The sequence below is a fragment of the Myodes glareolus genome, chromosome 26 (genome assembly GCF_982192425.1).
Source record: "Myodes glareolus chromosome 26, mMyoGla1.1, whole genome shotgun sequence".
Lineage (NCBI taxonomy): Eukaryota > Metazoa > Chordata > Mammalia > Rodentia > Cricetidae > Myodes > Myodes glareolus.
In genome coordinates, this window is record NC_142051.1 from 15,995,337 (window position 1) to 16,013,004 (window position 17,668).

The 17,668-nt window shown below is 40.2% G+C and overlaps 1 protein-coding gene across 1 annotated transcript in view; it reads right to left on the minus strand.

Moving 5' to 3' along the window:
* Window positions 1–233: 233 nt before the first annotated feature.
* Window positions 234–17,668, minus strand: part of Tspan8 (tetraspanin 8) — a 31,561-nt gene continuing 14,126 nt past the window's right edge. The window contains exons 3-8 of the mRNA XM_087901951.1: window positions 16,098–16,235; window positions 14,627–14,701; window positions 14,392–14,499; window positions 6,921–7,055; window positions 4,508–4,591; window positions 234–525 (exon numbers count right to left, since the gene is read on the minus strand). Coding sequence (XP_087758077.1) covers window positions 472–525; window positions 4,508–4,591; window positions 6,921–7,055; window positions 14,392–14,499; window positions 14,627–14,701; window positions 16,098–16,235 — 594 coding nt within the window. The 3' untranslated portion in view covers window positions 234–471. The remainder of the gene's footprint in view (window positions 526–4,507; window positions 4,592–6,920; window positions 7,056–14,391; window positions 14,500–14,626; window positions 14,702–16,097; window positions 16,236–17,668) is intronic.

The window sequence follows — 17,668 nt, forward strand, 5'->3', positions numbered from 1 at the left end:
TTCTTAAATACTTCAACCTTAGACAATCTCATTGTTAGTCCCTGTAAAACCTGATGAAACATGTATTTGAAAAATCAGTGTTTTTTGAAACAGTATTTTTGAAAAATCCCAGTTTCACTGCCCTGCTATTCTCTTGTTACTGAGAAATGAAGTTGTTCCCCTGGGCAGGTCCTGATAAACATCCCCGAAAGCACAGAGCCACCTGAACACAATGACCAGACACCGGAAAAGCATCAACGTAAACACTTTTTATTTTGCAAAAAAAAAAAAAAAAAAAATACACATTCATTTTTTTTTCTGTCCCTCACATTTAAATATGCTGAGTATGTGTGCAAATATCTGTAGTGAGCCTAGGCAAGACATTTTAATAAGACATTTGCTCCTGGTATTTACAGTACTCGCTTATATAAAGTCACAAAGCCAAAGCAAAAACTTAAACGGTGTTTAGGATTACTTGGTAAATCTGCAGATTCATTTGTTCCCAATCTGGCAGTACAGCACCATAGAAAACACCAAACCAAGAATCTAGAAATAAAAAAAAAAACAGGATTAATGTGGAATTTAAATAATAATAGGGAGAAAATAGAAACTGTCTATTGAATCTCTCATAAGATTATAGACTCCTGAGGAAGAGAACCGAGAGAACAATACCGAAGAGTACAGATCTCTCTCTCTCTCTCTCTCTCTCTCTCTCTCTCTGTGTGTGTGTGTGTGTGTGTGTGTGTGTGTGTGTGTGTGCCCCTGCTTCATTGTGCAGTATCAGCTGCTACTAAACGATGCTTTCTCCTTGTGGTACACATACATCTTTCTATAAAGCATTTCTCTCTGAGCTCTGGGTAACACCAGGCTGTGGGAGCTAAATATACTTATTGATTCCCTGGAAAGACCATGGTCATCTGGTTTGGATCATCCGCAGAGAAATCAAGGAGTCTAGAATTTCTCCTACTGAAGTTTTAGCCAATGCTTAGAAGTGAAAGAATTATATACATTTTTGAAGAAGAAAAAAAAATCACTTGCAAACTATGGGGGCTAGTTTAACTCAGGAATTTTCTTTTGAAGTAACAAAACACAATTGAAAATCTAGGGTGTGAATTCCATCTCATTAGCTCTTCCAAAAGAAAAAAGAAAGCTCTCTCTAATGGACTCCACAATTGGTGACTTGAACGCTTTGGTTCTGGTGTAGAAGTGATAGAGTATGAGCGTTTAAGATGACTCAGCAAATGGCAGCTTCCTCTGCCACAGTTCCCTTGAAAAGGAGACCTGGAGTTTGGGGAGGAGGGTGGCAACTTCCATTTATTCTGCACACAGGTTGAAGAATTTAATGGAACACTTTCAAATAGTAGTTTTATATCAGCATTTTATCACTAATATCACACTTCTTTCATTTCTTTTTATGTTAAGAATATTTGTGTTCAGAAACACAAAAAAGAGATTCAATGTTTTATGATATGTGAACAAAGACTCAAAACAGACTTGCTTTAAGTGTTTATGCACTTAAGACTCCCATATGCTGAAGCTGTTTTTCAAAATGTGGTAAAATGGCCATTTCTCTGAATTGCTTTGTTCTTAGGACCTCCTGTGAGGTTAACTTTTGTCCTATTAAAAGATGAATATTCCATGTCATTTGATAATTTTTTGCTTGGTGAAAGTAAAGCCACAAAATGCTGACCACCTTTTAATAATAATCTGCTTATTTAAGTCTAGATAAGGATTCCAAACATTTACAGACGAATTTTTTCACAGAATTAAGTATTTTGTATGAGCTTCTAGTATTCAAGCTTAAAGGAGTCCCAAAGGAATATAGTATTAACAAAGCCTCTACCTAAGGTCTAAATACAGAGTATGATATGGTTTTTTTTTTCTGAGAAGATTGTCTACATATACTTTCTGCATTAGGTTTGTAAAGAGCTGCTTCTATTTCCTTATAAAGGCTTACGAGAAGAGACTTTCCCCTCTGTGCATCTTTGCGTTCCCTTGATTTGGAAGCCAAAAAGATTGAAGTGCTGAGAGACCCATTGAATGACTCTAAGACTAGAGTATTTGGGGGCAGGTACATTTCTACTGACTGGATAACGGGGGCCATTTGCAAAGCTCTCTTTTGGATAAAATAAGGCATCAAATACTTGTTTTACATCAAACTCCAGACAGAAGACAGGCTTTAGATTGAGAAAACAAAGAAAAGTACCCAACAATTCTGTCAATCAATTGTTAAATAAATATTGTTAATTATAACTACATATAGTCTAGGCATCCCAATGTCACTGGGCTGGCTAATGATTGCATATCATGACAGTACTACACAAACTCCATAGTGGTAAACTATTGTATATAGGGTTTATTCAAGTACTTCACTGGAAAGTCAGGCATGAGAATTAATAACGTCCCTAAATGTGTAACAAGTACATGGAATTTATCAAATTCTTAAAATATTGATATGCGTGCTATTCCTCTTGCAATCTTCCTTTCCTGTAGATCTGTTTAGATTCTTGGCAGTAAGTTTGGCTATGATGTGGAAGACACCAATCTTTCCAATCAATCATGTCCTTATTACTTTTGGCTCAGCTTCAACAAACCTCTTAAAAGCATGCATGAGCTATATTCAGTCATTGTCAACTCTCTAAGTTTGAGTCTAAAATGCAATTTAATACATAACCTCATTTAAAACCTCCTTTCTCAATCTTAATTAGTTAGTGATTAAACCCAGGTCTCTGGGCACATTAACCTCATGCTCTACGACCAAGCCATATCCTCAGCCATGACTGCTTCTTTAAAATCAACTCTATCAAAGCGTACTAAGTGCATGTGTGCCATGTGTTCATGTGATGATAATATATATATGATTCTTCACTTGCCTTTGCCATCGTCTATTATTTCTAAATTAGCATGAAGCCAGAAAACAAAGGACACAGAACCAATGGAACAATCAAGAGAAACAGACCTAATGCAAAGTAACATTTGATTTTGACTCATTTGGGTGACAAGATATAAATACACATACACACACATATGTATACTAGTAGTACACATTTGATACTAGTAGTACCTGGCTTTCTTCTGATACATGACTAAGAAATTCCACCAGTAACAACTGAGGACACTAAATTACTTTAATCTCAACCAAAATTCTGACCAAGCAGTTGTGTGACAAGAGACTGCAAAGCTACTTAAGAGCCTAAAGGGGCACTACCCAGCATTCCATGAAAAGCCTAAAGGGACAGTACCCAGCATTCCATGAGAAGCCTAAAGGGACACTACCCAGCATTCCATGAGAAGCCTAAAGGAACACTACCCAGCATTCCATGAGAAGCCTAAAAGGACAGTACCCAGCATTCCATGAGAAGCCTAAAGGGGCACTACCCAGCATTCCATGAAAAGCCTAAAGGAACACTACCCAGCATTCCATGAGAAGCCTAAAGGGACAGTACCCAGCATTCCATGAGAAGTCTAAAGGGACACTACCCAGCATTCCATGAGAAGCCTAAAGGAACACTACCCAGCATTCCATGAGAAGCCTAAAGGGACACTACCCAGCATTCCATGAGAACGATGTAAATGTCCTACTGCTGCAATCACCTGGGAAGTACCACACAGTGTTTGAATTCTTACTGTTGTACCTACATGCGGTCGTGAGTGGTTCTGACACATTTCATGCCTACGTTTCTCGTGCTCTGAGATAATACCATAAATGCCGCTTTGAAAATGTTTTATTTCATATTCTTTGTAAATGTTTGGAGACCATACGAAAGTTACCGTTCCGGATGTAAAACGAAATGCCAAGAAAAATCCATTGAGATAGAAATCCAATGGAAAATGTATTTTTCAACATCAATAAATAAATTGATGGAAGGATTCACAGGCTTCACTGAGAGCTTTCCTGGAAATATCTCCAAGATCATTTATAGTATCTAAGATGAGAAAATCCAAGGTAACTACTTTTGCTGTTTAGAAGTTTTTAAATTTCTCTAGAATTGAATTGGAGCAAAACATTTCTCCACTCTTCTGAGTTAGGCTTCTATGTTCTGTTGCAAGATCATGTCTAGAAATGGCCAGTTGTGACAGCTGGATTCTTTTTGTTTTATTTCCTTCATTCTACCTCACTTCAGAAAATTCTAACACTTGAACTAGTTATGATACCAAAGGGATCCCTACAAATAAGAATTGTACAGATGTTATTTTTTTTTCCTCAAGAAAACAATACCTAGAATATATTACTCTTTTTCTGTGACATCTGTGTTCAGGTAAATCATCTGCGTGTAGACAAATATATGACCTATATATACAGGTACATTGCAAGAAGACATTTAGAAACAGCAGCCTCGGCCCTTCTTGGTTTATGGGACTATAATCCTACCTGTTCCAGACTCAAGGCTGACTCAGAGAGATGCTATGGCCTGGGCAGTGTGTGCCCAGTGTTCTCTCAGCACCCGCATTTGGCTTACCATCAGCATTTGTTACGACCAATGAGAAGTGGAATGAACGCAGAGGCAATGTCACTGTAATACTGTACCTCAATAACTGCCAGTCCGAAAGCAACTCCAATGACTATGATAATGTTCTTTTCAACCAGATCTTTTATCAGAGAAAGACAGGTCTAGTAAAACAAACAACAATGCTTTTAGTTAAATTTTGATCTCATACTTATTCTTCCGGTTGACTCGTTATATTGTTACCAAGTTCAACAAAAAGGAATTGAACTATTTCTTCTACTTGTAGCTTCATCTTCTCGGTGTTAAAGAGCATTTAAGATAAATATATTCTCTTTTTGCTTTAACCACATAGTTCCTGAATGTTGGGGTTAATAATCAACAGAATGATACCAGCTTATCAACTACTGCAGGACAGGCCTTATGTTCAGAAGTAGTTAGCTGACCAATAAATAATTGACTCCACAGTTTTGTGTGTGTGTGTGTGTGTGTGTGTGTGTGTGCGTGTGTGCTTTCATTTGGTTACAGCTTAGTAGAGTTTTTGTTTTCCAGCGGGTGTATTTTGTTTTAATTTACTGAGTTTTTTTTTAAACTTAAAATTGGGGAGAGGGTCTGGAAAGACTTGGGGGAAGGGAAGAATATGATCAAAAAGATTTAAATTTAAAAATTTAAATAAATCTGAATAAAATGTAATAAAATAAAATAAAGAAAATAAAAAACTAAACTCATTTTCTGAAAATTTAAAAATGAATTCATACCAATATAATCTCCAAAGTATAATTTTTATAATTAAAAGACTATAAATAATTGAATCTTCTCTTTGGATTGCTCATTTAAGAACTGGTGTTCCCCTAATTATGGATTATGTGGGTTTGTGTGCTGCAGCAGGGAAACCTACTATTGAGGCTACAACTAGACATAGTAAGATGTTCCTCTTAAAACCAAAACATTTCACATACTTTAATAATAAATATAAGTGCTACTTTTATCTTTAAAAATTATGTGTACTTTTATGCTATTACTTTAAGGAAGAGAGAATTTCAAAAAGTTACTTCTCTGATACATTATTTGGAATATATTCAAACTATCCTGGAAACCAACTTTTAAAATATTTCAGGCAAATTCTAAACATTCCAGTAAGTGAAAATTACAAGGGTAACTTTTTAAATGTAGAACTGTGTAACACAATTCATATTGCCACGAACCCTCTCATCCCTGTGACACTCAAGTGAAAGATCTCCCTAAGGCTGACAGGTCTCTCTCCCCCAGTCCATTCCTTAATGTAATGGACTTCTCCTGTCATTTCTAATCCAAAACAGAAAACAATCAGGATTATCATGTCAGTTAGGGTCAAGAGGGAGATGGACGACTACACCTATTGGTTCGCATTCATTATGTCTGCCTCCTGCTGAACCCAAGAAAATAAAGTGATCTTGGCAAAGGAGAGGAAAGAAAATAAAAGGAAACCAGAATAATGGTCATTGCAGATTTCCTATTTTTCCAGACTTGCAAAGGACACACGGCAGATGGAAGTATTCAACGAAGTTATGGCCTTCCTTTTAGGACAGTTGTTGGCTTATACTTAACTGAATTATGTGTGAACTTTCAGGAAATATCTTTTTATGCGGGATTTTCAGAATATATCTTAGGGAAAAACATCTTTCTACCGAATCTTTCACAGGAAATAAGCATCTGTGTCAACAGAGCCTATGAATTCCTCCTCGTCCTAAGTGGTACACACTAATCGGTACCAGACAGATTTACATTCTACCTTGGAAACAGTATGTGGCTAAGTTTAAGTATGCAGGAGAGAATCAGATATAAAGGTAAGAATGCAAAATTTAATTGCAATTAGTTTTGACAATGAAATGGCGCGGTAATATTGCAATCTGGCAACTTCCTCTCCTATGAATCACTGTAAATACGGGCTGTCCCAACACTGCTTCACGGCAGGGCCTCATCACCTCCAGAGATAAAGGTCAGTAGTCCAGAGGGGAGAATTGTTTCCCTACAATTGTGATTATTATTTCATTTATTAATGACATCAATATTGGTAAACAAAAATATTGCTGGATGGGAAATAACCTTTGGGTATCATGGACACCAATTTAATGTGGTTTGTCATAGCATTTGTGGATCTCTCACGGCCAGATAATTGTTTAAAGGATGTTGGAGCCTTTTTGACGTTACAGTGATAATAACTGATATAGAGAAGTCTCCAAAAATAGCAGTAAAAAAAAAAATTAAACGTCAATGCCAACTGTCATGTGTGTACTAAGCCTTTCTAGGCAGAGTGAACAGCTTAGGAAAAGCTTTGTGGTGAGAAGTACATGTCCTTTATATTTAGTAGAGATTAGTTTTGCATTTGGGTAATTGCTGTATTTTCATATCAGAGTTCCCCAATGCTTGTTGTATTTTAAGTTCTTACAGAGACTGTCATTGTGAAAAAAAATATAGCAGAACTACTTAATGTGCCAAAATGGATTTTATTCTCACCTGTGTGTTAACCTTATATCCATTATAAGAAGAACACTGAGATTCTGGCGCCTCTGTACATTTGCATGACTCTTGAGCTTCATTAAAATTAGCTCCCCAATCTTGAGCTCCCTTGACCAAGCCACAGCATTTAAACTGGGAAAAGAGAAGCAGAAGGAAAAACAGTCATTAGCATAACCAGAAGCATTGTCATATATTGAATTGTTCTTCTAAACGTTATTACGAAGATTCGTCTTTCGCTAAAATATAGATTTGATTTGATTTATGTGTTGTGTGTTGAGTGTGTGTGTGTGTGCAAAAATATGCCAGTCACATGCTCTGGGAAGCCAGAAAAGGGGGCATAGGATCTGATGGAACTGTATTAAGGGAGTTATGGCCAGTTGTGAGCCAGTTGACACGGACCGTGAGAAGGGAACTCCGAGTTGAGCTGGCACTCTGAAAGAGCAGCAAGGGCTCTTAACCACTGAGCCATCCCTGCAGTACCCTTATGCTAAGATGTGCCATGTCACCTTACCCATACAGAACACACATACACATAATTGAAATAAAAATAAAACCCATTTTTAGAACGGAAGGAATGTTTTGGTTTTGTCTGAAAAGCAACACAAAGAAAAATGACCAAGATAGTAAAAGTCTGAAGAAATTGGAAATAAGGTTTAAAAAAAAAAAGTTCTCAACTTTTAGTTTTAATGACAAGAGAAAGGGTAGACTCTGAGCTATGCATCCTATGTTCACAAAAAGAAGTTGAGTTTTCAGTTTATATATATATATATATATATATATATATATATATATATATATATTTCAAATTTTTGAGTAATTTTCAAAATAAAATTTCTATCCCAGAATCTCTAGAGCAGAGACATTTCAAAGACCGAAGAATTTTAGAACTTCCCTAGTATTGAATTTTCATAGAGTCCTTTAAAATAGGAACACAAGCACAAATCAAGGATCAGCCTTTCAGGAAACTGTCATAGAGATAAAAGCCTGGACTCCACTCACTAAAGCAGGAGAGAGGTTGGTCACGCTCCAGGGAGGCAAGGAAGCAAGCCTGACTCGGAACGGGAACGCTATCGGTAAAGAAGAGAAAGCAATTCTCTCCACTCTCTCCTCCCTCATCTGCTAGAAAGAACACTCTGGGAAAAATCGGTAAACGACAACAGCAAATACTGCTTGATCTTTCAGGTGTGAATTTAATCCCAGCACTCAGGAAGCAGAATCAGGCCGGCGTCTGTGAGTTCACGGCCGATCTATTAACGTGACCAGCTCGAGGACAGTTGAGACAAAAGCGTGAGACACGTACTCACAAACCAACAAATGAAACAAAATACCTGAGCACATGCCTTTAATCTCACACACCCAGGAGGCCGAATTTGAGGCCAGCCTGGTTTACAGAGTGAGTTCCAGGACAGCCAGGGCTACATGGAGAAACCCTGTGTTGAAAAAACAACCAATGTCTGGTTCAACTTGAGTCCTACACCAGGAGAGGGAGCCCAAGACTTCTTTACACTGCCTGGACCAGAGTGGCCAGGAACCAGAGACTGAATAGCCCAGGAACCTAGGGCAGAACCAAATAGAAATATCAACCAGAAAACAACAACAACAACAACAAAATGAAATGATTCCTAATGATAGTCTGCTATACTCATAGACCTGTGCTTTGTCCAGTCATTATTAGAGAGGCTTCCTTGGGCAGAAATGGGAGCAGGTACCCATAACTAGATATTATGCTGACAGAGAGTCTAAATTGGAGGTCTCCATCAGGTCTGTCTCCTCAGAAACTGGAGAACCCCTCAGAAGAGTGGGAGGAAAGATTGTAGAATCAGAGAGCTTTTATATATGAACCTAATGTAGACCCACATAGAGCCATGTAGGAGGCCCTGTGCTTGCAGCTTCAGTTTCTGTGAGCTCGAAAGTGTGTTGCTTACTTGGTTTAGAGGGCCTTGTCCTCCATTCCCTCTGACTCTTAATGATCTTTCCTCCTCCTCTTCTGTGGGATTCCCTGGGCTCTAAGGGAAGGGAACTTAGACTCTTTCTTTGGGATGTATTGTATGAGAGAAAAATCTATTTTTTAATTAGAAAAAAAGAAAAGAGAAAAACAAACAAAATCTCAAAAAAAATAGGGTGGCGATTTCTCAGAAAATTAGGAAACAACCTTTCTCAAGACCCAGTAATACCACTTTTGGGTATATATCCAAAGGATGTTCAATCGTGCCACAAGGACATGTGCTCAACTATGTTCATAGTAGCATTGTTTGTCATAGTCAGAATTTGGAAACAACCTAAATGCCCCTCAATTGAAGAATGGATAAGGAAAATGTGGTACATTTACACAATGGAGTACTACACAGCAGAGAAAAATAAGGACATCTTGGGGCTGGGGAGATGGCTCAGTGGTTAAGAGCACTGACTGCTCTTCCAGAGGACCCGGGTTCAATTCCCAGCAACCACATGGCAGCTCACAACTGTCTGTAATTCTAGTTCCAGGAGACCCAACACTCATGGCAAAATACCAACGTACATAAAAAATAAATAAATATTAAAAAAAATAATATTTTTCATCTTGAATTTTTCAGGAAAATAGATGGATCTAGATGCATTATTTTGAGTAACTTAACCCAGACACAGAAAGACAATTATCATATGTACTCACTCATAGGTGGTTTTTAAACATAAAGCAAAGAAAACCAGCCTATAAACTACAATCCCAGAGAACTTAGACAACAATGCAGACACTAAGAGAGACTTACGTAGATCTAATCTACATGGGAAGTAGAAAGTATAAAAAGACAAGGTCTCATGAGTAAATTGGGAGCATGGAGGCCTTGGGGGAGGGTTGAAGGGGGAGAGGAGAAGCAGGGAGGGGAGCAGAGAAAAATGTAGAGCTCAGTAAATATCAATAAAAAATGAAAAATAAAAATAGGAAATAAGCTTTCATTCAGTGGCTGTAATTGGGTGGTCATAGTGTTCATATTTAAAGTCCATCCTGCCGATGGTTCAGGGGCTGCTCATGGGACCTAAGCACCAGATTGGTTGCAAAGATAAAAATGAGAAAATCCATACGAAGTAATAGCCTCAGTGCTCAGTGTATAGAATCTGCTTTTTAAAGTACATTAGCTACCATAATTTTGATTTCACTGTCTGTGATTGCCTCTGCTATGCTCTCAAGGGAATATGATCACTCCAGTATCATCATCAATAAGTTAGAGAGACATGGGGAAAGTAAGTGTCAGACACTATAGAAGAGTGAAGTAGCAAAGAAGACCCAAATGTTGAGTTTAAACTAACACGTTCGGTTGAGGCAAATATAAGGACTTGGGCTTTTGGTTCAAAGACTGAGTAGTACAAACACAATGACTTGATATTCTTATGAGCTGAAATTTTTCTTAGTTTCAAGCTCAATATGAACAAGGAGGGCTTTTTTCAAACAACCTCCTTCATGTTCCTATGACAGAGATGACAAATCACTTATTCTTTTCAATTCTGTAATTTTGAATAGAAATAATCAGTGGGGACTTGATGTATAAAGTAGAATAGGAATCCCATATGTCTCTGACCACCCCATACACACCTGATGATAAGAGGCATAGAAACATCATGGAGAAGGGGAGGAGACAGAAAGGCTAAAGCTGGCCGTGGTATCTACTCTCTGACCTGCAATGGGGGAGCTAAGGAGAAAGCTTTGTCAGAACAAACTCTAAGTTGACAGCTGGATGTAAAAGACCAGAGCTGATGATGACGCATCACCCTTACGTAAATACTAACCAAGAATCCTAGAGGGGCATGCTCTATCGTATCTATCGTATCGAGAGAGAGCTTGTATGGGAATTCCCTGAACTCCACAGAAAGTCACACAACATCTACAACTTCTGTCCACATGTAGTGTGTGTACAGGTGCAGCAGAGTGTGGGATAGAACCCTTTCCCCCCAAGGAAATGTAATTAAAGCAAAGAAAGCCAAATGGATGTACAGATAAAGTAGATGCGGGGTGGACAATGAAGCAATACGGCCCTGGGACTTTTAGGCATAGGATATCTGTACAAAAGGAGAGCATCCAAAACCGACAACACACAGCACATTTAACAAGCCCCCATTGGCACAGAGGCCTCAAGTCCCTGGAAATGGGCAGTACATGTGGCTCAGCACCTGTCCCAGAATCCCGTTGGATCTCTATGATCTTTTGTCCCAGGCAGGTTCCTAGAAAGGACCAAGATTGCCTTGTATGCCCCACAAGAGGTCTGAGGCTGCCTGTATTTCTCCTGTCATCAGCTTGAAGTAATTTGTGCTCTAGAAGGGAAATCATGTAGGAGGGGTGTGGGCAAGCGAAGGATACAGTCACGGGAAGTTAGGAAAAACAGCACCTCACACAGTAATTTAGATGGGGGCTGGCTCACAACAGATTTATGTTCTTGCAAACAATGTTGTAAGGAGAATTTTTGTAAACTGGAACCTGTCCAAATAGGAACTGGTAAGCAATCAGGGGAAACAATGCCTTCTGATAAATAGTTTAAGAAATCAAGGGTGTTTGGGCTTGAAAAGCAAACTTTGGGAATCAAACATCAGCTATTTTCAAAGAAAAAGCCACCGTGTATACAGGCATCCATAGACTTTCTTTCCTAAGAGATTCAGAAATAATTAAGCCTAAATAATATTACAAACTGAAAAGAACACACGGATTAGCAGACTGGCAGAAGTGGCATGAGCAAAAATGAGTAGATATTCAGCTCAATATTTAAATGATAGAAGGCAAATGTAAAATATTTTGATCGATGAAAAAAATCAGGATGGATAACCTATAAAATCCAGCCCTGCTACAGCCTTCTAAAAATGTCTATGTCAAGCCACACCTACGGTGAATACTACATGAAGATAACATGATGAGATTTCTAAAGTCTAAAGATTTGGCTAGGAAGCCTTGGACAAAATAAAATTCATCATGATTGAAAGCACATGCATTCACAGCGGGGAAGAAAAGCAGGAAGCGCCCTCCAAGGATGTGGGACGGTATAATGTCAGGAAGAGAGGGCTTCTCAACAGACCTTGACCACACAAACCTGGTCTGACACAGCTTCCTTCAGAAGTAATACTCAGTAAAGACTGGGAGGGAACCAGACAGTCGAAGAGTCTTAATGTTTCCATTGAATTTTACCTTTGATATGAGAGAGACAGAGAGAAAGAGAGAGAGAGACAGAGACAGAGACAGAGACAGAGACAGAGACAGAGAGAGCAGGGGAAAGGGCTAGTAGCATCAATAAAAGATGAGGTCCTGTAGATGTGGACACAAATTCCGCTCCTTCATGTGTCATTTGTCAGCCTCCTCTCAACAAGGCCATGCATGGACATGATGTCACCATCTGTTCTGGTTTCACGCTCTGCAATCTTGTGCTGTAGCATTAGAGAACTTTTACCAGGTGGGAAGTGAGCCCAAAGGAATCATTCTTTTGAACCCATCGCTGTTGACTGTGAAGAGTGGGTGGGTGGGTTTGCAGGATGGAGTTAGTTCCTAAGAGCACGGGTTACCATGAGAGGGGGAAAGAGGTTTCAAGGAAGGGTGGGGAGGGTGATAGGTACCTCGGATATGAAGCTAGAAAGGGACAGCTAGGGCCTGAAGGGCGGAAGTGGTGGGACTGGGGAAGAGGGGAGGACGGGAATCGAGTAAAACAAAGCATGTACGAAAATGACACACTGAAAGCCACCATAAATACTGTGCAACTTTGTAGACTAATTTTAAAGCAAACTTTTAAATGAAATTTTAAGAAGCTGAGCACACAGAACGACAAGAGCAAGACCCAGCAATAAAGGAGCAGGGTTTCCTCCTTCCTAGACCCTCACTTCCTGTCTGAAGTGGTCTCTTCCGTGTTTCCTCCTTCTTCCATGTGGCCCTGACAGAACCGGGCAGCTGTGTCCAGTTCAGCTCCAGAGCTGGGAGCAAAATGAACTTCTTTTCTACCTGGTGTGGTGGCACACACCTTTAATACCAGCACTGGGGGGTGAGGGAGCATGGAGTGGCAGAAGCAGGGGGATCTTTGTGAGTTCCAGGCCAGGCTCATCTCCTTAGTGAGTTCCAGGACAGACAACATTACATAGTGAGACCCTGTCTAAAATCAACAACCAGACAAACAAACAAACAAAACCCTCAATAAACAAGCAAATAAAAATCTTTTATGTCTAAAATACTTAGTCTCAGGCATTTAGTTATACCAATAAAAAAACTAAAACACTGTGCCAGGCAGTGGTGGCGCACGCCTTTAATCCCAGCACTCGGGAGGCAGAGGCAGGTGGATCCCTGTGAGTTTGAGGCCAGCCTGATCTACAAGAGCTAGTTCCAGGGCAGGCACCAAAAACTATGGAGAGACCCTGTCTCGAAAATCAAAAAAAAAAAAAAAAAAAAAACAAAAACAAAAACAAAACTAAAACACTGATTTACAGGACTGTAAGGAGCATGAAGTGTTAGCTTCATGTAGAGGGAGGAAGAGAAGGAGGTAGACACCTTACACGCTACTCTTTTAGATTGCAAATTTTAAAATAATTTTTGGTTTCTCCCATAAAAACTTTATTTGTTGCAGGCCTATCTTCTTAACCTATCCTCTAAATTACATCAAACCCTAAGGGACTGGAGACTGTTACAGATACTTTTTTTTTCTTATTACATTGTGAAATAATAATCAATCAGTCAGAACCTGCAAAGTGGAGAATTCAACACTTTAAAAAAATTAAATAGTGGACTGAAGAGATGACTCAGTGGTCAAGAACCCTGGCTGCTCTTCTAGAGGCCCTGGAAAGCAACCACCAGGCAGCTCACCACCACCCATAACTCCAGTTCCAGGGGAGCCAACACCCTCTTCTGGCCTCCGCATGCACCCGGAATGCCTGTGGTGCTCAGACATACCCACAGCAAAACACTGCACATGTATTTTTAAAAAAATGATAGTAATAGTAACTTTTAGTTAAGTCCCAAACCCTGGGACAAATGACTGAGGTGATTATTTAGCATATCTAAACAGACCTGGCCAACAGTTTCTCCCAGCATCCCTCACCCCCTAACTGTAACAGGGTATAACTGGTATACCCTGCCCTCTGACCTGAACTCTCCTGCCCAGAGCCTGGGGTGCCCTTCTTTCAGAGGCTTTTCCCTATATGAGCCTGACATTTTGGCCACCGGCCCCTTTTGTACTTTTGCCCTTTTGGCTGCTACCCCTGGTTCCTCTCTCCCTTTTTCTTCCCCCCTCTCTCATATGGCTCAGCTCAGCCTGGTCACATCCACTCTGTACTCTCCCAGATGTCCCTGTCTCTGCCTACAGTCTCCTGTATATCTACAAAAAACTCCCTCCTCCACCATGCCTGGGAGCAGTCAACGCCTTTCCTTTCCTTCTTATTTCTTTTTTGATTTGTCTTTTTTTTTCTTTAGTTTTAAAGTTAAACATTGAGAAATTATATTCAAATTTCCAAGTGGACAAGAAATGTTAATTACCTCGGCTTGAAATGAAATCATGGCCTCCTGGAACTTTTTTGCCTCCTCAGTTGATTGAGTCAAAAGTTTTACATTTTCATGGAGTGTTTCATTCAGAAGGCGGCTAGACTGAAAATTGAAAATAAAAAAAACATATATATATATATATTATAAATATAAATTATTCTTGCCAGAGTGCAGAATTTCAATGTTTTAGGTCTTTCCAATGGGTGTCAAACATCATCTGTGAACTTACCTCAGATTTGAAAGTAGCCCCCAGGATACCTGCTGCCACTTGCAAAAACAGAATCAGGAGCAAGCCGATAAAAAACTGAAAGACAAGACAGGGATGCATTATTCTCAGAGGAGCCAGTAACTACCAACAGCATCGCAGTGTCATGTGACCCTGGCAGCCAGAAGTATCAGCCTCAGTCTCCCTTTATTGCACCGTTGTTTTGGAATGGAACTACAAATATACTCTATTGCTACCAAGAAACAACTGCCAAAAAAAAAAAAAAAATCAAGGAAAGTAATTGCAGTTAAATCTCGTTGGAAAGACTATTGTCAATTCTCTCATATTAAAGGGAAGCAGGTTTGAAAGCCTAGAGGATTTCATGTTTCTCCATTCCTGCTTAAGTCAAGGTGAACACACACAAACACACACACGCACACGCACACGCACGCTTAAAGCTGCCCTCCAAACAGTATCTTCACTGTGGGAACCATGTGGGACCTTGTTTCCTGTGTAAATCCTGAACTCTTCCTGGAGAATGGAACCCAGATACCAGTCTGCTTTTAAAACAAGTTTCTCGCGTAATTAAATTTCCCAAATGGCAGAAAAAGGCCTCGGTACACAAATGTTCTCACAGGAGATGCTCCTAGAGTCCCATTAAATATGTGTCTGCCTTCCCTCAGCGCAAACTGCTAAGCACCATTATTATGCTCAGACATGCACACATTTCTGAAACAAGTTTAGGTTCATTCTAATTGGTACCCAACAAATACTCTATTTTCTAATAGCTTGGCAAGATCTGTTCATTACTCTCTAGTGTGTAAATTAAAAAGTGAATGCTTATGGGGCATTCCTGTTCAGTGCACCCTGCTGGAAAATCCTAGGTCACAGATCTGAGTATCTCCATTGCAATTTCGTTAGCACAGTGTGTACTTTACAGCCCACACAAATACCTGCTATCGTTACTGGGAACAGCCTCCGCTCCCTCCAGCCACACCCAGGACACTCCCATTCCTCACTCCCTGCAGCCCTGGATTCCAGGCTCGCTTCCGGGTGACCACAGCAACCCTCACGGAGGCAGACAGACTCTTCACTTCTATCTCTGGCTTGAAAGCTCCCTTCCCCATCGCCACCCTTCTCTTCTGTGGCCACTTTCACTGTAATACATTTTCACTTATTATTCCTCCCACAATGGGTTCCGTACCCCTTAGTGCAGTGTCTGACACACAGAAGCGCGCTCACGTGGCTTGGATAAAATGACCCAATGAGTGGAGGCATGACTGATTAAGACGTATCTTCTTTTCGACTCTAAATCGTAAAGTCCCCTCAAATTTAAACCGAGGTGATCCAAAACCTAAACCCTAGTATCTACCATATTCAAATTCTCTAGAATAAATTAGGGTTTCATCAAGCTTGGCAAGTCTTTTGACCAATCCCAGTTACAGACAACCATGGGGGTGTGGAGAGTGGATGCTGGGATTGGTCTGGAACCCACCAAGAGAAGCATGCAGCGGCTTTCTTTCACGGCACCACAGCATCCCAGGAAGCCCAGGACCATGATGATGGCCCCCACCGCGATCAAGATATTTACAGCAACGAGGGGGTTCGTGCCAGCACCTCCAGAAGCGACGATCTAGAAACAGAAGAGAATGGGGGGGGGGGGTGAATTCCTAGCCTTGATATTTATTTTTCTCGTTTTCCACATCTCCCTTGAGTACCCACCAGGGGCCAGGTCCTGTTCTGAGACCCTGAGAAGCTTCTGTGATCTAACCTATGGAAGGTCTCTGCCCTGGCAGTGCTCACATTCTGCTGAAATGCCACCTTCCTGGGTCGTGTAAGTCTAGGATAATTCTAGAATGAAGCAGTTGATGTTGAATAGAGAAATGGTAATGGCCCTTTTAAAGTTGTTTCTAAAAGCTGAAAATGAAAAGTGCTTTTAGTCTTTAGAGGGGCTCTTTGGTTCACACGCTGTTTATTGAATGCATAGAGTAGCATGGCAAAGGCTTTGATTTATGACAATCTAACTATTGCTTACAGCGTGAGTAAGTGTCAGAATCTTGTTAGCTGAAGAAGCCATGCATGATAGAGCAAATGCTGCAAGAAACATCTCATGGAGGTGAAGAACAGGCAAAGTTGCAGTGATAACAAAGCAGAATAGGCAAGAAGGCAGGAACTGGCTGAATAGGCATACCAGGAAAGGGTTCAGGGTTAAGGAACACGCTCTTACATCTTGGTAAGAATACAATAAGCCCAGTTCCTGGTAGTCCATATCAACTCTTATCTTCTCATTCCCAGAAGGACTAAACCCAGAGACTTGAATTTTACCAGATTGTCAAATTGTGGGATGTTGAGGAAAATGCCTTAGGTCTGTTTACAATGGGTGAGTTACCCATCCACATAATTCAGTTCTTCCTCATGCAATCCAAGTATCCACTTGTACATTAATCTCTTAGCACCCCAAACACAGACACCACTTGTCCTCCTCCACTAGTGCGCAGGAGTTGATTCCAGCTAAAGATGGAGATCTCGCCCCAGTGTTACACATGCGTGCTGCATACCGCACCCCCCCCCATGCCACCTGGAACCTCTAGGTGCTGGGCTGTCTCCAACGACAGATAAAGACTCTGAATTCTGTCATCCCTCAGACTACCCACAGGTCACCTCCTTTACCAAATCAATGCAAAAAATAGCACGCCTCTAGTGATCCTTCTGCTTTGAAGTCTTTTGAAATGCATAACCTATGAGAAGTGTTTGTTCAATAGTCAACATGAAGGCGTGTATTGAAATTATGAAAGCCTAAATACAAAGAACCTCAATCCACTTGGGGTCCTGATATATAACAAGTGTGTAACTGCAGGACAGTAAGCTAACCGCAGCCTGTGGGCCCATTCGCAGTTTGTGAGAGGGAAATAGACTGGCTCTGTGGTTCCTAAAGCCTCCTTTGTCTGTAAAACATTTGCTTACATGTAATGCTTAGATTTACAAGTTTTAAGCCTTCTTATGCTATAAATATTTTTTCATGAATTTTGGGGAGAAATGTGTGTGTGTGTGTGTGTGTGTGTGTGT